Source organism: Sorex araneus, chromosome 1, assembly GCF_027595985.1.
Source record: "Sorex araneus isolate mSorAra2 chromosome 1, mSorAra2.pri, whole genome shotgun sequence".
Lineage (NCBI taxonomy): Eukaryota > Metazoa > Chordata > Mammalia > Eulipotyphla > Soricidae > Sorex > Sorex araneus.
In genome coordinates this window covers 289,907,264-289,930,926 of record NC_073302.1, presented here as the reverse complement: position 1 = coordinate 289,930,926, position 23,663 = coordinate 289,907,264, and the positions used below count along the sequence as shown (strand labels likewise).

The window sequence follows — 23,663 nt, the reverse complement described above, 5'->3', positions numbered from 1 at the left end:
AACGTTGAATATTAAATTCTAGCCAGTATCTTCTCCCCTTTTTGAAAGGTGGGCTGGGAAGAAATGTGTTTTCTGTCTCGTGGAAAGGGAAAGTCAAAAGTTCAGAGGCCTGATGAACACAGATACAATGAAATATGTCTCGGAGAGGGTATTTTTCATTAAAGTTGATGAGCAGAAAAATACAGTTACAGTCATTTTCATAGATGGATCTTGCGTGCTGCTGTTATTATCATTATTCCTGATAGTAATGTCTTTTGCGAGTGTCTGGTTATCTTCCAATAGCGTCTCCCCTACCTGTCTTCCTCTTCTTCCTGTCTACAAGAAGCAAGCGGGGGCCCCCAAGTACTGCAGTCTTCCAGGAGGGAGCCAGCGTGGTAGAGACAAAATGGATCCCCCAAGGTCAATGCTGAACTAGGGCCCAGCACCCAGGCCCACTGGTTTCCAGAGGGGCTCACCACACCCCTCTGCACTCACTGATTATGTTTTAGACCGTCCGAGGTGACGACACCAGCCAGCCAGGGTGGTACCTCTGGAGCAGGGCAAGAGCACCTGGACGGAACCCTTGTCCACAACCGGGATGGGGAATGACCCCAGGGTGGGTGCAGCGCTACGGGCCAGGCGACCTTGAGTGAGGAGCCGCTGCCGTGCTGGGAAAGGGAAAAGCTCAGAGTCTGGGTTCGAATGAACCAATTTTAATTTAGTTTGGAGGGGGCATCCAAGCCCCATGCTCTGGAGTCGGCCTTTGGGAGAGAGTGACCCTGTGATTTCAGCCAGAGGGACGGCCCCAGGCTGGCCACGGCAGGGCCCATTTGGTCCCTGTCACCTCTCAGGCTAATCTCAGTGAGAGGCCAGCTGACAAGGGCTGCAGAAAGTTTCCGGTCCCCTGCTTTTCCTCTCTCCGTACTTCACCCCACATCCCTGTGATTGTCTCCCCCGTTTCCACTGTCTCTTCCCTCCGCACACACACCCCATTCCGTATACCAGCAGTCAATCCAGGGCCAGAGATCACACACACACTGTCTCTGCCCTTCTGCTGCGGTAAGGAAGGGCCAGGGTTGGGGAGTAATGGTTAAGTGCCCTGAGCTATTTTATGGGTTCTTAAAATATTTAGTCGATTGACTTTTTGAAACAAGAGCATGAGACTTTCATACAGTTAGAAAGCTTTGACTTCAAAGCATAGGTACATGGCAGTCAAACTGAAAGGCTTAGACCTGGCATCCCTTAAGCCTCCTCCCTTTCCTTCCAGAAGCATCTCTGGAAAGCAGAATACTCAATGCAGAACTTGGTCTCTAAGGACTGGATTGAATCAGCTCTAAAGTCTCTTTTCTACTAGAGGCAACCCACCTGCTCCTTTATCTTGGATGTACATATGAAAGCTGCGTGTGTGTGTGTGTGTGTGTGTGTGTGTGTGTGTGTGTCGGGGAAATACTGAGAAAGAAGGGAAATGAATCACAATTATATCCTATCAGGAAGTAGGAAGAGAAAAACGTAGCAGAAGGAATGAGGCAGGGGACTTTTCAAATATAGGGGATTTGAGGCAGAAGAAAAGAATGGTTTACCCTGTCATGCATTTAATATGTAGTTACTGAACTTAAGGCCAAAAGGCAGAGAACAGAAATGACAACTCATTTCTACGAAGAGACCTTACTGACAGAGAGGTGGGGATCTGGAGGGCTGACAGGTAGATACGGAGCGCTGGTGGAACTTAACATTTGAGTAGTAGCAATTTCCCAGCAAGAGTAACGGCAATGAATTAAGCCAGAGCTCTGGGGCCTTGCAGCACTGGAAGTTTGATTTGGTCTTAGTCAATACAGGACAAGCGGTCGATCCAAACCTAGTTGGAGAACGGGAGGGACTGCTAGGGAGGTAGTCACAGAAGCGCTGATAGCTCCATTCAAGGATGTAGAGCTTCTGTCCTGAGTGACGTGGGAACACGGCAGGATTCTAGGGAGGTCTGTCTGCTTGCCACATGCAGGGAAGACAGGGCGGAACCTGATCAGAATGTTCAGAGACAACTTTAAGAAAAAGGTTAGCAGTGCCTCCGACACTATCAAGGGCACTGGAAGGGAGGGAAGTAGACACTCTTGAAGGCAGGTATGACAGGGACTTGTTGATAAAGAATCCCTGAGAGAATCTGCGTTTTGGTTTGAGAATGCGGGTAACAGTGCCATTCACTGAATGTGGTGGAATCAAATACTTGGTTTGATCTCATCCTGGTGAGAGATTTAAAGGTCAGTCCAATCTAAGCTGAATCTATGACTGAGGCCCAAAGGGGAGGTCTGGACGGGAAATGCCATAGAGGAGTTTTTGGCCTGTAGATGATTTACAGTCACTGGGGCAATGACCCTGTGGGGGCGGGGGGAGGGGTGGCATCGGAGTGAGCCCAGAGCATGGAACGTCAGTGTACAGTGTAGGAGCTCAGGGCAAAGAGACAAAGGAGGAAGGAATGATCAGCAAGGGAAAGTGATTACATGTCCTGAGTGGTATTAGAGGCTGAAGAGGACGGAGCAAAAAGTGACCATCAGTTTGGCAACACAAAGGTCATCCCTGAGAGATTTCAGAAAAATCGGTCCAAAGAAGATGGAAGATAGAGAAAGTGGGGAAAATATCCATGGATCTTTAGCAAAACTTAGCTTATTAGAAGACGTCGACATGAGTGCTACTTGTACTCTGCTTAGCCATTTGTTTGTCATAAGCGATTTTGGCATGTATGCATTTCCTGTGGTGGCTCAAATAAATAACCACAACCTGGTAGTTCAACCCAACATGCATCCTTCCTCTGATCTCATAGCCTTGGAGACCAGATTTAAAACCAGTTTCACTAAGGCTCACTCCAGGTACTGACAGGACCCTCTATGGAAGAATCCATTCCCTATGTCTTCTATCTCCTGGTGACCACTGGCTTCCCTTGGCTTGTGGCCACATCACTCCAATATCCTCCTCGAAGTACTTATCACCTTTCCCCCTTTCTGTATAAGCAGCTTCTTCTCTGCCTCTCACTTACAAGTGTACCTGTGATTGCTTTAACAGGAAGACTTCCCCCACTCAAATGTTCACTAACCATATTTGCAGAGACCTTGTTTCTAGGGAAGATTAGATTTACAGGTTACAGGGAACTGGGAGGGGGGACGTTTTTCATCCAACTATATTCTAGAAAAATTACCGGATGTACAACAAGGTTATGTCTCAGTAAAATATAAATAAAATATCCTAAATTAAAATTGTGTTTAGTACACCTTAGCTATTGAACATCATCAAGCACCATACAAACCTACTAGCATGACTTTAAGCTTGCTCAGAACACTTTTTCTTATTGTGGGACAGAATTTTCTAGCACAAAGTCAATTTTATGACAGACTGTTGAATTGATCATGTCATTTACTGAAATTCTGTACTCAAAGTAAAAAACAGGATGACCTAATTAAAATTCTGAAGAATGATTTCTACTGAATGCATATGCTTTTGCTCTGGATATGGTTGAAAAAAAAAAATCCCAAGTTGTGTGACTGTAAATCGGGCATCGTGTTCTAGGTCACTAATTCATGCCTGGGACTCTGAAAGTTATTTGTTTGCAGATCTGATAACTTTATATTTGTCACATTCTAAATCCCATTAATGCCTGTGATTTAAAAACCTTTATTAACATATTTAAATATGCAATTCCTTTTTCATAGAGTGGTTGTGATGAACTTTGAAATATTTGAGACCAATGAAAACATGACTTTCAAAAAAGGTTCCACTGAGAGTTATCAAGACAGAGTTTGAGTTTTCTTATAAACACTGCCATTCTAGAATATCAGGGCAACTCTGAGGAATTCTCAATAAACAGTAAGTGAATGATTAAAATGGGACACAAGATGCAGTTACTATGTTTCCACTGGTGTTTCTGAATTCACCCCTAGAAGTATTACTTAATTTGTATAATTGAATTATCTTAGCATTTGGGTAATTTAACAATTTATATGCAAGCATCAGTAAAGAGAACCATAAATTATACGCGTGTGTGTGGTCTTAAATAGACCCACTGTAGTGCCGCATTTTGGTGTTAACTGTGTTCAGAGTGCTTTGGCCCTTCCCTCTAAGCCCATCCCACTCCCCTTTAAGATGTATTTATTTAGAACCTCCCAGCAACTGCTTCTGCATCATCCACACCTTGATTCCCCACATCTGTAGCTTATTTTGCCCTTTCTCTGGTCCATCTACCTGGCAAAGACTGCATCTTGTTTCTATCACTGCCCTTTAAACCTGGTACCTTTGTAATTCTGGGCAGAGACAGTTCTGGGCTGCTTGGGGCTGTCACTCTTCAGCAGAAATCTTGAGACAAGCAGAATTGTAACCATCTACCCAGATCACCACCTGTAGACCTGACAGCCCAGGCAGCTTACGGACACAGGAAGAAAATTTAACTTCTTAGCGGTGAGTCCTTTTAACGTGGCAGATTTCCCTAACAGTGTACTGTGTACAATAAAGATTGATTTTTTTTTAAACCGTTGTGTTTTGTGCCTATACTCCTTTGCCTTTAAAAAAACAAATCTTACTTGTTTCATTGGCTTGGGGATTTTTTTTTAAGTTTGTCTTTACCAATAGTTCTCCCATGTAAATCAAGTCTACCAGAGTCAAAGGCACTCCTCTCTCCCTGGGGCCTCCTTTGAAAAACAATTTCCAGATCTTTAAAGCAATACTTAGAAAGACTGTGAAATCCGGGAGAAAATATTGCACCATACATATTCCAAGAGCGACTCCCCACCCCCCAACTTCGGAAATTTAATCTTGTGGTTCTGGCCACAGTGCCACACCTTTGCAGAAGATACACTGGTGGCAAAGTGGTCACCTGTAGGGCCTCTGGGCCTCTGTCAGGCTCTGGGTTTCTTCGATTCCAGAAAACCCCATGCCAAGGAGTTACGGATTCTAGTCACAGCCCCGCCATTTATAAGCTGCAAAATACTGGGTCATTCATTTCACATCCCTGGTTTCTCCCTTTCTCTATGCTTTTAAGAATGCCACGGAACTCAATAATCATCTATCTGTGACATGGCAAAACCAAAACGAAACAAAAGAAAACAAAACTGTTCTAGTAAGCATTGGAAGCTTTTCTTTCCAGAGATCCAAAAATCATCCTCAAAATGAAAACTCAGCCCTCTTGCCGTTCTAAGGTGGTTCGAATCTGGAGTTTTCAGGTAGGGATGAAATGGAGTGACAGATTTCCTAGCGATTCATCAGACAGGTGCACTGTGGACCACTTCCACATACATCTGCCACGGTGAGTCACCCCTGCTTAAGGTTGCATTTTTATTCTGCTTCTGTTTTATTATTTATTTCTTTTTATTAGAGAACTGCCATCCACGAAGTCCTTGGTGGTTGGGTGTTCGGCATGTAACATTTCAACACCAAACCCGTCATCAACTTCCCTCTACCAGATCCCCTCCCCAGCCCAAGCTCCACCCCACCTGTCTTTCAACCTGGCAGGCAGCACGGGACACGTTTCTGTGGCCATTGCTTGGATCTCATGTTGTCAGTGCTCCTGAGTCTGTGTTCTGGAGAGAGGGCGGTGCCCCTCTCCCGGACACCAGTCAAATGGAAGCCCAGCCTCCTTTCACCAATGACTCCCCCTTCTCCTCTCCCCACCTCAGCGTTCTTTCCTTCTCTGTCTTTCCCCCCTGTTAGGCCCTTGGCCCCAGTGTTTCATGCTGGACTTAAAACCAGCATCCATGCCGCTTCAGAGCCATCTGCCTTAACTGTTGTCAAGGCCAAGTGGAGGGAGGTGATGGAAGGTCAACGCCGTGTCTCCTGGACCAACGCTGACCGCGGCAGGCACGTCATCGCTCATTCTCGGTACTCACCACTGGATGAAGCGGCGTTCCCGGAAACATGAACTGCATCTGCTGGGCAAGCATCGCAGCTGCAGTTTTTTGCTGGATCAAGTTGTTCCTCCCATTAATTTCTAGCTGCGTTTTTAAGTGTGTTGGAGGATGAAGGTACTTGCAGTTCTCTCTGGAACAGCGGCCCTGCAAAATAAAGAGATGTGGGGATTCAGGACCTGGAGGAGTAAGCCACTGTGTCTGCTCTATTTGTCAACAATTCACAATTGCGCCACACATACAAAGTGAAGGATCCGTGTGTGTGTGTGTGTGTGTGTGTGTGTAGGTGTGTGCACATGTCTTTGTTGGCGAGAGACGAATTAGGCATTTAGAGGATTGTTAGCCGAGTTCAGCTCTGTGGAACAGAGATGCTTTCTGAAATGTTTTTGCTATTTATCATGGGTTCTTACTCTGACAGCCAGCCCTGAAGAGACATGGCTGCTCAGAGCGAGACACATCCTTCTCCCAGGTGGTGGGGAAGGCGATCAGAGGGGTCTAAACAAGGCCATCCATCAAAAGGAAGCTTTCCCCCTGCTCTACATAGGTTTGAGCACGCTGGAGAGAGGGTCAAAAAAAAAAAATGAGCCGATATCTGTGCCACGCGTGTGGAGTAGGGACACAAGTGAAACTTCTTGAAACGTGTGTTCTAGATACAGTTGCGCGTCCCCAATTCAACTTAATGAGGACGGGAACTCATAGATGGGAATGGACAGTCCTCAGTCATAGATGCAAGGTGAAATCGCCAGTCAGGAATTCAATTCATCTGCTTAGTTTGCAGTGCAAAAGCTACACTTGCGAAGTCCTTGGGAACTTATCCCCGTGACAACTGTATCAACTTTAATGTCATGCTATGCCACCGGGATGGGGGGAGCAGGGTGCATGGCTCAAGTAACAAGGGCATTAAAACTGGGCAAAGAAGGACCACTGAGTGAGGTGTGAGACAAACCAGCCTTGCAGAGGAACTGCAAATGGCAGTGTTCACACTGAAATCAGACGCCTCTCAGAACCAACTGCATCCCGTTGATGGGTGAATTACGCGGTTCCGGGAGAAAGAGCCGCGCACGGTGTTTAACCAGCACAGAGTATTATCATCCCCCCAAAGAATTCATCTATTTGCAGGCACCAAGAGAAGAATCTGGGTTTGTTTACCAGATATAAAAATAAATTTTAAAAGCCGGCTTGGGGAAATCTGGGGAAACAAATTTGTCTGCCGTCCTCCTAATTCTAAACATCTGCACCTCCCGTTCTTTTCAGCGGCACTTGGGCAGCGCCAGGGTTCGACCCTTGCACCCCCACAGCAGAGAAGGCAGACATGGGTGTGGGGCTCAGCCCCGGTGGTCCTGCTCATCACTCCTGTCCCGAAGCCCCACGCTTAGCAGCAGACAGCATGAGTCACCTTCTGCAGGACACAGTCGTGGGACGGGGGACACTGGAAGAAACTGGTCACATGTCTACTGTATCTGTCTGACATCTTTTTTTTTTCTTTTTGGGTCACACCCGGTGATGCACAGGGGTTACTCCTGGCTCTGCACTCAGGAACTACTCCTGGCAGTGGTCAGGGGAACATATGGGATGTTGGGAATCAAACCCAGGTTGGCTGAGTGCAAGGCAAATGCTCTGCCCATTGTACTATCACTCCAGCGCTGTCTGACATCTTGGCCCCAAGCACAGTGGCTGTTTTTTTTTTTTTTTTTTTTAACTCACTCATCTTACCAAGCACCAAATATCCCAGTACAACATTGAGGTTTAAGGTGAAGATCCAGGGAAGCTGGACCCACGACTGAAAACTGATCACAACCAAAGCCGTCCAAGTGTCTCTTTCGCTCCTTTCCCCTTCTCTGTGCCATTTTTGGGGAGAAGGGAGGTGGGAAATGCTGAAGTTTTCATCTCAACTCTGCTCAGTGCTTTGTATCTCTCTTTGTGTCTCCCCACTTGCACCCTCTTCTTCTACTCTCCCTTGAAAACTGTCTCCTTCTCTCTACGTGCGCAAAACCAGGCAACCACAAAAGCATCCAGCTCTTACAACATCAGGGTCCAACCGGCCACGTCTCAACCTGGATGTCGGGTGCTCACACATATATTCATCAAATGCATCCTCAAGAGGCGGTCAGGGAAGGCACGATACGGCGGGGGTGGGTGTGGAGGACAGACAGAATGACCAGTCCTGGACAGAGGAGAAACCACCCTGTCTTCTCTCTGACAACCTCAATCCAGGCTCTCTTTTTTTTTTCTTTTAAATTCTTTAGTTTTTTGCTTTTTGGGTCACACCTGGCGATACACAGGGGTTACTCCTGGCTCTGCACTCAGGAATTACTCCTGGTGGTTGCTCAGGGGACCATGTGGGATGCTGGGATTCGAACTCGGGTTGGTCACATGCAAGGCAAATGCCCTACCTGCTGTGCTATTGCTCCAGCCCCCAGACTCTGTTTAGACACAACTGCCCCACCCGGAAGCTGATCCCTAAGAAGATGGCCATAATATACCCCCTGTCCACATACGGGCTCGTGTCCCCAAATCCATCTGAACTATGGGGGAGCAGAGAGAGGCTTTGGCAAGATAGAGCTCCAGGGGCTAGAGGTGGAATTAGTGAGGGTGTCCACATGTTCACAGTTGGTTTATTCCGCTGAGCTTCTTCTTAAAACCGTCAATTCAACTGCTCATTTTCTAACAGACTGCTTTGCGGCTACACACAAAAACTTTGGATTCAGCTAGAAATAAGATGGCTTTCTTATAAATGCTGCTATCTCTTAATAGAACAGGGACTCTGCGGAGACTGTAAAAACTATTTTTTAGCTCACAGAACATGATTTACAACATCAAATTAGTAATTTATTGATGGAAACTTCTTTTTCCTGAGAATTAATGTGATTTCTTAGTATCCTCACTTAGACGCTTGGAGTAGGTGTATTATTGATCGCTCAGGTGCCAGACAATTTATACATGGTTATCTCATTTTCTCTGTAAAACAGCTTGTAATGATCCCTATTTTACAAAATACCAAACAGGCTCAGAAAGATTAGGAGACTTTCTCAAGGTTCTGTCCCTGGTAAACGGTAAAGCTGGATTCTAAACCCAATCTCCCAGACTCAATTACATGACTGTATTAAGCTATTTTTTAGAAGAGGTTTAAACCCAGATAGGATAAAAGTCTATCCTTCACCTTCATAAAATAATAGGATGCCTAACACAATTAAAATATAAGAAATATAAGCAAAGGATCAAGAATACAGCGGGTAGGGCATTTTCCTTGCATGAAGCCAACTGGGAGCCCTCCAAGAGCAATCCCTGGGGTCAGAGCACAGAGTAAGTCCTAAGCATCACTGGGTATGGAGAAGGAGGGGGAGGAGTGGGTGATGGGGAAGAGAGGGGAGAGGGAAGGTGAGGAAGAGGAGGAGGAGGAGGAGGAGGAGGAGGAGGAGGAGGAGGAGGAAGAGGAGGACAAGGAAGAAGAGGGAAAAAGGAGGAAGAGAAAAAAAGAAGAAAGAAGGAAGAAAGAAGAGGAGGAAAAGAAAGAAGAGGAGAAGGAGGAGAAGGAAGAAGAGGAGAGAAAGAGGAAGGAAGAAGGAAAAGGAGGAAGAGGAAGAGGAGGAGGGGAAGGAGGAGGAGGAGGAGAGGAAGAGGAGGAGAGAGGAGGAAGAAGGAGGAGGGGAAGAAGAAATAAATAATAATAATAATAATAATAAAAGCAAGGATTTGCCACTAGAAAGAGATCACTGGCAGGGGTTCGAGGGCTGGTTAAGCTAATAGGCTCTGGAGACTGGATCTGCACACAGGACTTGATTCAGCCGTTTCCAACCTGTGTGGCTTGGAGGAAATTACTTGACTATACGGTGCATCTAAAATATTTTAAAATCTGTGCAGTGGATGACTTCAAGAAAGACTGCATTTTACTCTAAAGGATGCTGTGGGGTTAAATGAAATAACACATGGACTAGGTTTAGGGAGTAAGTTCTAGGTGAGAAGTGCCATTATTAGCGAGGTATTTGCATATGACTTTTTTTTACTGTTCATGCAACTGCATGTTGATTTCGATTAACTGAATTTTCTATAGAATAACCTTTCACTTACAGTACAACAGAAGTTTCTCCATTATATGCATTCATATATCTTATATTCAAAATAACTGAATCCTCCCTTATTCAGGAGCTGGCTTTGGGCCAGAAACAGTACAGGATGTAAGGCCTTGGCCTTGCGTGAGGTCAAGCTGGTGTTAATCCCAAGCATTGTGGTCCCCTAGGCACCTCCAAGGAGCAACTCTTTTTTTTTTTTTAATTAATATTTTTATTTTTGTATGTGTGCTTATTTATTTTTTTATAATTTTTTATTTTATAAATTATTTCACAATATTTGAGTACATTTAATATTCAAACACCAATCCCACCACCATGACACCTTCCCACCACCATATTACGGACATTTCTATCCCTAAACCCCACCCCTTCCCCAAAGCAGAACTAAAATAATAAATTTTGTATTGTTTGTTATGAAAAACGGCCAAACATGCTACAAAAAAAAAGTATTTTTAGAGGAAAGAGGGCGAAGATTGTTCTATTTCACAAGGGTCAACTCTTGAACACAGAGCCAGGCACAGAAACCTAAAACCTCCCTTTCCCCATTTTCTTTTTTTTTTCATTAAAAAAAAATAAAATAAAGAGATAAGCCTTGAGCTAAGGTTTCAATTCTGCATTAACACTTTTTAAAGACGTTATATACCAGAATATCTGAGGCACCGAATTCATGCTTGGGAAAACTCTAGGAAGAAGAACTTTAGGAAGGATCTTAGAGGATTTCCCCAAATCCTAGCGGAAGAGCTACTGTCAAAATATCAAGCTGTTCGACCCGGCATCCAATTTGTAAGCAAGAGTGAGCTCAGGTCTCTGCCTCAGCTCACACACGGCGGAGCATCCAAGTGCGAGCCGTCCCCGATGAGAGAGGGCAGCCTTGGCAGGGGAAGACGCTTTTCTGCGTGTTGCTGTAAAACAGGACCATCCAAAACAGCGTCTCCTGATCTCAGGCCAAGAAACAAAACATGTTTGGGAAGAGTCTTGCTGGGGCCGCTAGTGTTCGCTCTTTGCTTTGAACTTCTCCTCTCTTTCGGTTCTCCGTCAAACGCGGGTTTCAAAGAGATAAGGCAAGTAAGGTCTGGCCCTGAGCGAAGGGGCGGCTTTTGGGGGATGGCTTAGGAGGTGGTCTGTGTGAAAAGTGGGGTGGAACGGAGGCCAAAGGCAGATGGTCCCACACCACGGGCCTCGGTAGAACGTGTGTGAGTGTGTGGAGGAGCGTGCATCTTTGTGTGTCTGTGCCTGCCTGTGTTTCTCAGGGATGCTTGATTTGTGTTCGTGCCTGTCTGTATAGGAGTGTTTGTGTCTATGAGTCGGGATGCTTCTCTGCGTGTGCATGTTTAGTGGAGAATGCAAAATGAGAACAGGAGGAAAAGATTGCGCCAGGAGGAAGGACCAGCTGGGCATGTGAGTGAAGCTTCTCAAGGAAGGGATGTGGGTCAGAATCAGAGGGTGGTGCGACTTGGGAAGTCCTTAGCTGAAGCCAGACTTCAGAGTGTAGGAAAGGAATAGACATCATTCCTTCTTCTTCTTCTTTTTTTTTTTTTTTTTTTTTGCTTTTTGGATCACATCCATCGATGCTCAAGGGTTACTCCTGGCTCATGCACTTAGGAATTACTCCTGGTGGTGCTGAGGGGTGGGGGAAACTGGGAATGCTGGGAATCGAACCCGGGTCAGCCAAGTGCAAGGCAACTTGCCCTACCCGCTGTGCTATTGCTCCAGGCCCTAGACATCATTCCTTTAGCTTTTCAACACAAGCCTAACAAGATCAGCTTCATGGGTTAGGCTACTCTCACTCTGATCATTATGTCTCATTTATTGCTTTCTCAGTTTGGGGGCCACACCCTGCAATGTTCAGAAGTTAATCCTGGCTCTGCACTCAGGGATCATTCCTGGCAGTGCTCGGGAAACCAGATGGGGGGGAGCTTGAGTGGGCTGCGAGCAAGGCAAGCACCCTGCCCACTGTACTATCCCTCGACTCCTGAACATTAAATTTTATAGCTCTGATTTTATCTTAGTTTCCATTGTTTGGAGACTGAAGAATAAAATTTCTGAGAAAGTCTGCATAGGATCTGAGCAGTTTATTCTAGTTTTTAAAATAATTTCTGCCACAGGACTCTCTGGATTAGGAGAACCGATTAGCAACAAGCAAGAACTTCAAGCGGAATTAAGTTTATTAAATAAGCAACAGTGAGAGGTTCTGGATACAGAATACCCACATTGACTCTCACCAGGAATAAGAAAGATGCTAAATAACGGGAAAATATACTCGGCAGAACAATAGATGGGAGCTATTGGAATTACACAGCCATTAGATTACATGTCAGGAGATAAAATAAATGCCGCTTTGGCTAAGAAAGCTTTCAAAATCAGGTTGGTGTGAGAAAGAAAAAGCATAATTGGAAAATGAGATTTTCTAATTGCTTACTCTAAAACAAGCAATTTTTGGAATCTTTTCCTAGCATGCTCCTAATTGAAAAGTCAATTTAAGTATGGAAACAAAAATGAAAACAGATTAATTAGGGGATTGTTAAAGGAATTAACAATAGGAGTTTTTGCCCATGGAACACCCAACCAACCATTACATCGCATTAGTTTTCCATGGGAAAGACAAAGCGTTGTAGAAGTTCCACGGTTTAAGCCTTCAACAGGCCCCTGTCCCGTGGGCTACTTGGCAATGTTTTGACTCGTGCCTTGATCAGGAGCAGGGCCATTCATCAGCAAACTGTTTGTTTGTTTTACAAACTCTTAAATAGAAGCCCTTTCCCCAGACAGCAATTCTGCTGAACAATAAAGGGAGGGGTGCCAGCCTCATCCAAATGCTGCCCCTTCCAGCTGGATCTCAGTGATCCCGGCTTCTCAAAAAGCCTGAGGATGTTTTCAAGTGAGCAGTTCACAAAATCTAACCCTAAGGACTCAAGGGATTGACAGAAACGGGCCGTGCAGGAACCTGATTCGGGCCCCAAGGAAGGGTGCCTTGGTGTCTCCTGACACCCCCAGGCGTGAGACCAGATTCAGGAAATGCTGCTCTCATGACAAGGGCCCCGGTCCCGGGAGCTGCATTCCTGAAGGCTGTGCTGTCTTGGACCCTAGCCCAGAGAAGTAGCTCACACTTGTGGTGAAGGGAACAGTCCCTTAGCCGTGGGGGGCACCGTCCAGCCCCGAGGTTGGCCCAGGGGATCTCACGGTCTCGTGAACTTCTGCTGAGGTCTGAGGGTGGTGAATATCTGAGCCACTCCTGCCCCCTCTAAACCACCACCACCACCATCACCATCTCTACCTTCTCCGCAAGATGGACAGAATCCATGGAAGGAGGCTGGAGAGAAAGTCCAGGGCTGAGGGCACATGCTAGGCTGGTTCGAATCTCACCACTGCGTGTAGTGGCCCCAGCACCACCGGTGACTATTCCTGAACACAGACCTAGGAACTGCCCCAGAGCACGGCCAGGTGTGGCCCAAACAACACACATTAAAAAAATATGGTACTAAAAGCCACCTTCTAAGACTGGTTCCCTGCCTGTGACATCGTGGGGTTTCTCTCTGGCCTGTCCGCTCAGCTCTTTTGACTTTCTCTTTCCATTTTTATTAATTTTAAATGTTTTTTTCCCAATTTTCATTTGGGGACCGTGATTTACAATACTCAACCAAGCTCTTTAACCCTTTGTTTTTCTAGTTCTCACAAGCAATGCCAACACGGCCCATTTATCTCTTCAAAAGAGCCTCAGATCTGTTTTTCTTTGATTTTTTTTTTTCCTGCTGAAACTTGCCAGGGCTGATTAACACAGAATGACTAATACAGAGTTTAAAGTAGCTCTGTCTTAGTTGGGGGGGAGGGGAGGGAATCTTCTGGTGTGGCTTATGTCCCCACCAGCAATGGCTGGTTGAATTTTAAATATTGCTCAGTCTGTGCCTCGATTTTCTCCTGTCAATTGGGTATGATTCTATTGTGCTCTCTCTCTCTCTCTCTCTCTCTCTCTCTCTCTCTCTCTCTCTCTCTCTCTCAATTCCTTCTGATGGCTATGAGATACAGACTCAAATTCTCCAAAAAATGGAGATTTGCTCTACTTTGTCTACACGCAGCTATTTTCTCCTTGAACACTCCTAAAAGGGTTTAAAACCACACACGTGACCTGCCAGCTACACGAAGAAGCACCCAGAACACACGTCAGCCAGGGATCTGAGAGGAAGTGAGAATTGTGAGCATCCGTGACAAGGGCGGCAGGAGGCTCATCAGCAGATGAAGTCAAAATCAATTGAATGCAGGAGGATTTATTAGGCGCCTACGGTGTACCCAGCTTGAGAGGGAGGGGGAGTCAATCAAACAGGTGACCGTGTTGGGTGCTGGGCCACATGTTTCCAAGATGTGCTGCCAGGGCCTATCAGACACTTCCAACGCCAGTCCCAAGGGTTTCAGGGTCACTCAAGGACACAGAGAGGAGAAGACACATCCTGGGCAAGGAGATCCAGGTCACCACTGCAGGGGCTGGGGGAGAGGGGCGGTTTGGGGCCACCCCTGGCAGTGCTCGGGACTTAATCTCAGCTCTGTGCTCGGGAGTCACTCTTGGCAGTGCAGCACTGGCGATCGAACCCGGATCAGCTGCGTGCAAAGCAAGTGACGTAACCCTTGCACTATCCCTGCAAGGGCCTGAGTCAGGCGGCAAAGGCAGATGGTCACCTCTCACCTGCCCCTTCCCTTCCTTATCTGGTACTTTTCTAGGAGGACCTGGGCAAGAAAGAAAGTCGAGGGGGGATAAAATAAGTAGTTATCTTCTACCCGGGCTTAATTTACAACACTAATAAGGCACGCAAAGAGCTCAACTCAGAGGCAACAGGCAGACGAGGTGCTGAGGCTTCTTTGGAATTTAAATAATCGAACTGAGCCACACGAGCATCTTACATGCTTTGCTTCAACTGCAGAGCACAGCAAGGAAAACACGACTGCATTCAAGAGCCACGGGCACTGGAATGAGCACCCACCCGCTCCCCAGTGTCAGGTATGAGCAGGTCACAAGCGCGTCCTACTCCTCAGTAACTGAGTGGCAACTGCATGCCACTCCCTCTGTGATCGTCTGGCGCTGTGACATTCTTTTGGCAAACAGCGTGACGCTTTTGGCCTTCTTAAAGATGGATCAAGAGGGGATATGGCCAACCTTCCCTCTTCTTCCCCCCCATAAGGAGACATGGAGGATGCTGGAAGGAAGAGCAGAGACAAGGCTGGCTCACATGGTGACTAACAGCAAACCCATTCTTCCAAATTAACCACTGTCAATTACAGTCCAGCGACAGGCTGAGAGGAGAATGAGGACAAGCCAACCGAGGTGAGTCAAGGAGTGATGGGTGGTACCCAACTGCTCCTGGAGACCACTTGCCTTTTCTCTGCAGACATCCTAGGAAGGGACCTAATGATTCCTCTCTTCTGGCACCTGGGCCCTGGGGTGGGGGTCCAGATTCTCCCCCACACGCCCTCAACCATCACACACACACACACACACACACACACACACACGAGGCATGAGTCTTGGGGTGGTCTCCGGGCTCCTGTAATCAGTGGAAGGACTAGGACCCCCTCCATTCCACCCCACAGCTTTGTGAAGAGATCTCTGACGCCTGAGTGATGATGCCCACCTAACGTTAACGACCCTTCTGCCTTCGAACTCTGCTGGCTCTCCTGTCGAGACTTCGTCTCGGGACCACTTCCAAGACGCGGAAGGGAACAACGAGTGAAGGCGTAGGGGCTGTAGTCGGTCATTTCAGCAGGTTTCCATCCACGGTTCTCACGGCTCACGGCTGCCTAGGAAGCGTGTTTCTTAGGCTCTGTACGTCTTGTGGCTAGGAAGGCAGTCGGATGAACGCCTGGCCAGGGAGGACCGACCATACGACGGGTGAAACATTCGCTGTGATGGAGTCCAAGGAGGCCACCCAGAGGATGCAAAACCCGCCGTCTTGCTTCGGAAGAGATGGAGGGAAACGCTGCTGCTAGACGCCGAACGTGCTCTGTGCGCACGCGTGGGCGGCACCACGGGCCGTCAGCGTCTGGGTCACAGAGGGGCACGAGCGTTGCGGAGGGTGCGACCCTGCACACAGAACCCAGGGCCAGCCTGCCTTCTGCCTTCTGCCTTCTAGGTTCCAGTCTCGTCCTTCTCCCCTGGCACTCCCACATTCTGAGCGTGGCGATGCCCGAGACGGAAACAGAAGTTCCATGAAATATTCATCTCGCGGCATTAGGGGTTTTGCTTCCCGCCCCGCTCCCCGCCGCCGCCGCCCCCCTGGAAGAAGACAGCCCATTCTCGCCTGTGTCTCACCCGCCCCCACCCCTGTTCAAACCACAGTCTAGGGGCCCCACCCTGCGGACACGTGATGTCCGTCAGCCCAGAACTGTCTTCCTCTCTTCCTCCAGCAAATGCGAGCTCGGCCCCGCCTGGGCCAAGTCCTGGGATATAAAAGGAACAAATAAAACCCCCGAGTGATCGATGCCCTCGCGGGAACGCTGAGTGCTCTGCGAACGCACTGCAGGGAGTCCTGCCTAATCTCGGGCCAGGGAGGACTCTCTCTCTCTCTCTCTCTCTCTCTCTTTCCTCTCTCCCTCTCCCTCTCCCTCTCCCTCTCTCTCCCTCTCTCTCTCTCTCTCTCCTCTCTCCCTCTCCCTCTCCCTCTCTCTCTCTCTCTCTCTCTCTCTCTCACACACACACACACACACACACACACACAGGAGGGAGGAGGGAGAACAGCGAGCAAGGGAGGGGAAGTCATGGGTCATCTGGAACATTAACACCGACCCTCTGCGGGGTTCGAGTCTTAACACCGACTCCGTGCCCGGTGGGCACGGGCTGCTCTTTTCATTCCCATCCCGCCAGTCATCCGGGAGCCGTCAGAACGCAGAGAGCATCCCAAGAGACACAGAAGCCTGCTGGCGTCCTCTGGGATGGTGTGGTCTGTCCCTGATCTGACAACCAGGGGGGCTGGGGTCCCCGAGAGGGGGCTTCCTGGGATCCGGACACATACGTGACAGCGGCCTCGGAGTCTGTATTTACCAGGAGTGCTCCACACGGGGCCATGATCCCCGCACTGGAAGCTCCTTCCAAGTCTACTAGAAAACCCTGATCGTGTGCCAATTATGTTCCCTATTTCTCTGGACACTCCAGACACCCCCCCCCCCATCTCACCCCTGCAAAGACTTGATCCAGGCCCCACATGGGAAACTCCCTGGGATCTGGGTCTGCTACCTTCTGACAGGCTGCTGCCCGCCACAGCAGAGGCTGGCCAGGAAGTGCTTCGCACGTCACACTTGTTTTTCCCTGGTGACCAAGTCAGAGTGCTAGAGTACTAGCACAGAATACTAGAGTACTAGCACAGAGTACGAGTACCAGTACAGAGACTACAGTTACAGCCAGGAAGGCATCCAGGGGAGGTGATGGGAAGGGGTGGGCGAGGCAGACACGGGGACACGGAGAAGAAGAGGCTGGCAGGAGGGCAAGCAAGTGTGGAAGGGAACAGGAGCAGACCAAAGAGCCTGCGCAGAGGACGCCCGTTCCTGGCAGGGGGCCAGTCTGCAAACTGGAATCACAGCCCTGTACTCGAAGACTAAGTTCCCAGAAACCAGCGCGAGGGGACTGATGCAGGGAGGACAGTGGCACCTCCAACTCCGGCCACCCAGATCTTGACGCAGACGGGCCTGAGGGGGAGAGGAGGGGGCTCCTCAGGCGTCCTCCCTGCGGGCAGAGGTCCCCTCTCCCCATTCTTTCATTCACTCAACAGTTTGGGAGCATCTGCTCTGTCAAGACTTGGTCTGGAACTGCACACAGGGTGCTCAGCCCTGGTCCTACCCTTGATGAAAATAGCTCAGGCTTACATAACGGCGTACGGATCACGCACCAGGCAGTTACCCAGTGCTTATGGTTACTCATTCTAGAATCTTCCATACAAGATCATGACAAGGTGCTGTCAATACATTGATTTTTGGGGTAGAGGTAAGGGGCGAGAATGGAAGCTATGGGGAAGGGGTCTAGGTTCCGAAGGTCACCAGGGAGCAAGGCTCCCTGCTGAGTGCCTACGGATCTCCGCCACCACACCTTATTCTCTAACTGAAGACCTGTTTTTAAGAAACTTGGAATCCGTGGAACATTCCTATCACACCTTCAAAAGAATTCTTCACACACACACACACACACACACACACACACACACACACACACACACGTTATCTTATTACAGCTTCTTGACATTCCTGTAACAGGGTACCTCGTTACCTCGACTCCGAGGTAAGGAAAATAAGGCTCGGGGACTTTCTGAAGCTATGCTACTCCAGCCTATCAGGCTATACAGTCCAGGCCTCTCCTCTGTGCCAAAAATATTTCCTTCTTCACTGCCCTTTGGGGTCAGAAAGAGACTTTGGGGTGTAACGGCGCACAGGTGAGTGGGGACGGATGCTAAGGAACAGAGCTGTGTCCCCCCCCCACCACCACCAGACGGGTGTCTAGGACCTCAGGATGTCCGCTTTTCTGGAGAGAGGCTCCGAACAGAGCTAATTAGGTTAGGAAGAAAACAGCGAAGTGAAGCGAGTTTGGGAGTGGTGTGATGTCCTTGTGAAAAGGAGAACTCGGGTGTGGAGGCAGAGGTGCACGGCGGGAAGTCAGGCAGGAGATGCAGGGAGAAGGTGGCCCTCTCGAGAGTGGGAAACGCGAGGGCTTCCAGCAGCTAGGAGAAAGGTCTGGAACTAATCCTTGCCTTGACCTTCAGAGGACACAGAACCTCGTGACCACCTGGAATTCAGATTTAAAGCCTCTGAGCCTGCGCAAGAGTACATTTCTATCCTTAAAAGCTCCCCCCATCTCCCCCCCAACCCCTTCACTCCCTCCCCCTCCCCCCCTCCCAAGCCTGGGTTTCTGCACTGTCCCAGAGGAAACAGTCACCTACAAGAAATGCTAGTGCAGGTACTTTTTGATGTGCCTGGAGGCAGCCCTACCTAAGCAAAATATTATGCCGTCTTCCAGCAAAAAGAGGTTTGGCTCTTTGAATGTTTATTATCTTTTTTTTTTCCCCAGGAATTCAAGCAACAAGATCTCTGGTCTGCTCAAAAATAAACTATTACAACTCCCAAATCCTTAACAAGGGCAGTGATTAAAAAAAAAAAGAAAACCAACAACAACAAAAAAATAACAGCAAAAAACAAATGAAACGAGTCGGCTCATACGCTCTCAGATTTGTCATGGGGAAGATTTAATAGAAGAGATTTATTTTAGTAAAAGACAAAATGTTTCACTAAAGAACTCATTAGTAATGCATAGAGGCCTACCGAGTCTCTGAAGAGCCATTTTCAAAAAGAAATGTTGGGATAATTTTTATATCCTGATTGCAGAGAAAGACTTGATAAAAATTGTCCTGGATATTAAAATTGCATGGCGGGAGGAGGGGAGGGGTTGGTGGGAGGGACGCAGTGGAGGCGGAGAAAGTCGTTCTGTCAAGCAAGAGGGAATTAAGAGAAAATACACAAATCTTGCCAGCACCTTTTAGCTGTTCGGTATGAATGTCAAAGTGCCTTTCCGTGCTCCTGTGAAGATGCTCTTTCTCGGGGACAGGAGACTCGAGGGGCCGTGGCGGAAGGGAGAGCTGGGTGAGAGCGGACGCCAGTGTGCCCATTCTCCTGCCCTCACACCACCCGGCCCACGCATCCTCCTCCGGGCTCTCATCACAGCAGATCCTGCCCGACAGGACGGGGAGGCTGACTGGCTCACGCGCTCCAGTCCCACCACCACGGCCGTCCCCAGCTCCGACGTTCAACTCGCCCCATCCAGTGGATTCTCAGCGCCTACCTTCAAGGGTACTAATGACCTGAGTTTGGTGCTTGGTCCAAGTTCGCAGTCTGAGACTCTCCCTTCTCTCCGGGATCCTTCCCAGAGGGAAGCCCTCCTCGGCCCTGGCAGCAGCTGCTGCCCACCACAGGCCCCTGGCCCCCGGGGCCATCCTCCCCCTTGCCCATCACTGCCAAGCTCCCACGGAGGACCCCCTGCCATTCTGCCAGATATTTCTCCAAGACAGACTTGGGATGGTGGGGGACGAGACGGCACTCTGGGGCTCTGAGTGTCACCTCGGGGATTCGGCGTCAATGTCGGCGCCGGACTCTGCCCAGTCACGTTAGGTCTAGCCTAAATCCAGTACCACTGAGCCACGATCTTCCTCCTCCTCCTCCTCCTCCCTCGCAAGACCTCCCAGAAACCTCGGCAGTGACATTCTTCTCCTGAGCAAACCTCACATGTCCCCTACCCACTGTCCCAGGCGAGACACATAAATGCCTCCTTTGGAGGACTAAGATTTTCGTCAAGAAGTCAAGAATCTTTCAGGGATGGGAAGACAGCTTAAACATACAGCCTGTTCTTTGCATGTGGGAGCTCCAGCCTCCATCCCTAGCACCACATGGTCCTCTGAATACTGACAGAAGCATCCCTGAGCACTGATTCAGGAGTATCCCCTCAGCACCACCAGATGTGACACAAAATAAAACAGAACAGAAAAATAAGGTAAGAAACTCCTGGACTTATTTTTGTGAATGAAGTAGATCCTCTACTAGAGACCAAGGGCTGTTTGTTGCTGTTGTTGTTGTTAAAGGAGAATTACATATATGTTAATGATACTTGATGTCATTTACTGAACGAAAATAAATATCAAGTTTGCTGCTACCGTCGATCGCTTAGCATTCTACAGGCACAGCACTAAGTGTTATGCAGGCCTTGTTTCAGACGCATCTCAAGAGAGGGAGTTACTCTGAATATCTCCAGCTGATAGGACAGGACCCCAAGAGACCGAGACCCTTGCCCTGTGCAGGCAAGTGACAGGAGTTAAGGACTGAGACTTTGGCCGAAGACCACATGCCCCATGTCACTGCTCCTCATCACTGTGACCCTTTCACACGGCCTCATGGTTACAAAACTCTGCTCATATAATTAAAAAGATGACAGCCCTTGAGGGCTTATCATGTGCCAACTATGGCTCCATGCACTCTACAGAGATGACTCTGAGGGTTCATAATAAGCTTCTGGGCAATGCAACGTTTTAACACTGAATTTGCAAATGTAGCAGCCAGGGGTCAGAGAGGTTACATAACTTGACGACACCCATCGGGTGAGGGGGAAATCCAAGATCTGAACCTATCACCTGGCTCGGCCCATACTATTGAGTGCTAAGAGTATAAATGAGGGCTGGAGAGACGGTCCAGTGGGTAAGGCACCTACCTGCCTTGCACTCGGGGGACCCTGGTTTGATCTCCAGCACCCCCTATAGTCCCCTGAACTATAATTCAAGAGGGATTCCCGAATGCCGACCCAGGAGTAACTCCTGAGCACTGCTGATGTGGCCCACAAGCAAACCAACCAACCAACAAACAAGAATATATAAGTGACCGATTCTTACACTATGCCTGGCACCATGCTAGGCCTAAGTAGAAATGAAGATGAACAGTAAACGGCTCATACTTGGGGGAAAGACCCGATACCAGACCTGCCATGTTTACGTACATGAATAAGAGAAAGGGAAGGAACATCCTAATAATATGACTCCTGACACTTGCGGGAAGGACCCATATAATGTTTCCTATACCAGAGTCTTACAAATCCAATTGGAGGTGATTGAGCCGATTTTATAGATACGGTTGGATTTCAACACATCAGACTGGTCATGGAAGGGGGCAGCCAGGGGCCACCCCTGACACAGCACTGCTCCAGGACAGGAGGGAGGGCCCTGCGGCAGCCCCGGGCCTTCAGAACCCGCCGCAGAGACCCCAGGCTTCAGGAAGTCGGCTGGATTCTACAGAGCTGATCTGGCACTGGTGAACCGTGTACCATGTTCCGTCCCGAGGCTACGCTAGGCTTACCGGAAACACCTAGAGCTGGCCTGGCGGGGATTTCTGCAGAAAGAGGCGGGCGCAGGGCAGGGAGCTTCACCTACCACAGAGGACCCCAGCAGGAACCTCTGTGTGTCCTGGGCACATCAGAGTTTGACACTCCCGGAGACCTTTGGAGAGGACCGACAGTTGAGAACTGCCTTCATGAGCCCCCACTACTTGGTTATTTTTTAATTTTTTTCCCACCAGTTCAATTCACCGTGGCTTCCACGATCAGAAGGGCCCATTGTGCAGGACGGTGTCTGTGTGCGTCTGTCTCTCTCTCTCTCTCACGCAGAGACCCTCCTCCAGTCACAGAGATGTGACCCCACGGCAAAGCCTGTCACCTCCTTAGTCAAGCCACCCAGCCGTGGGTCCCCATCTGCCTGGCTCCTGCCTCTCCTTCACCTCTCACTTCCAGAACCACGTTTTGGAGAAGACACCAACAGGACCCTTGGGCTCTAGATGGGGGCAGGGGGGAGGTCACTGGGGTCCGAGCCCCTGGGAAGGTTGCAAGGACTTCAAGTGAGGTGCAGAAAGCAGGTTCCAGCAGGGGTTCACGGGACTTGGCAGGAGCTGGGCTTAGGAGGCGCAGAGTAGATGGTGGCACGGAGAAGGAACCGTTATGGCGATGAGAGTTGGAAACGGTCACTCTGGATAAGAACTGTGTGCTGAAAGGAGGTCAAGGAACAAGCATGATAACCTCTCAGTATCTGTTACTGCAAACCATAACGCTCAAAAGGGGAAGGAGAAGCGGGGGAGGGAGAGAAGGGGGAAAGAGAGAGAGAGAGCGAGCGAGAAGAGAAGTGTCTGCCACAGAGGCCGGCTGGAGGGGGGTGGGGGGAGGGAAACTCGTGACATCGATGGTGGGACATATAGATGGCTGCTGGAACACTGTGTGACTAAAACCCGACCATGAACAGCTTTGTAACTGTGTATCTCACAGTATTCAATGAAAACAAATTTTTTTTTTTTTGCTTCTTTTTTGGGTCATACCTGGTGATGCACAGGGGTTACTCCTGGCTCTGCACTCAGGAATTACCCCTGGCAGTGCTCGGAGGACCTTATGGGATGTTGGGAATTGAACCCGGGTCGGCCGCGTGCAAGGCAAACGCCCAACCCGCTGTGCTATCACTCCAGCCCCTGAAAACAATTTTTTTTAATGAAAAATAATCTCAAGCTAGGTGTGTCCCACCTGGCATGTGGAAGGGACGGGCACAAGATGGGCAGTGCAGACACCCCCCAACCTCAGTTATGGTTCTGCACACCCTTCCTTCCCGAATACCACCCCGGTCTCCCTGAAAATCCCCCACACGTGCACACATGAGCCCCCTTTCTGTCCTCACCCGTCTGTTTTCTCTCTGCACACCCTCATGCACTTGGGATGGGGAAACTGAGGCCTGAAGCCTCCCTGCTGCCACCTCTAGGAGTTCTGCAGGCTTCTTTCCCCTCCTCTAGCTCCTGACTCCACCGTGCCCGAATTCCACTTGGCTTCCTTCCAGCCGCCTCTCTCGCCCTGGCGGCACTTCTCCAGCCACCCGTGCCCCCAGGGTTGCCCGCCAGTGCCCACCTTATCATGAACTGCAGCAGGACCGACGCCCTACCACGAACTGCATGGTGCGGCTGGCGCTCAGCTGCTCGTGAGCAGTAGCTTCTCATCTGGCCTGGAGGAGCTGAGCACAGCACCCAGAGAGAACCAAGCACCCCATCATGGGCTGCTGAAGAAACGAACTTTTGGAAGACAGATTTCGCCAGGCAAGACCCAACAGAACTTGAGGATGGCTTTCAGAGCGTTAGACCCTGCTTCTTCCTGTTTAAGGACCCTTACATAGTAGCACCAAGACCAGTTCGGAGAGAAGGGAACAGAGATTTT

At 49.0% G+C, this 23,663-nt stretch overlaps 1 protein-coding gene across 9 annotated transcripts in view; it reads right to left on the bottom strand.

The window, feature by feature from the left end:
- The window catches only part of MBNL2 (muscleblind like splicing regulator 2), a 168,802-nt gene that overhangs the window by 48,256 nt on the left and 96,883 nt on the right, over nucleotides 1–23,663 (bottom strand). For all 9 annotated transcript variants that reach the window (XM_055130866.1, XM_055130854.1, XM_055130882.1 and 6 more), the window contains exon 3: nucleotides 5,841–6,005. In XM_055130866.1, coding sequence (XP_054986841.1) covers nucleotides 5,841–6,005 — 165 coding nt within the window. The remainder of the gene's footprint in view (nucleotides 1–5,840; nucleotides 6,006–23,663) is intronic.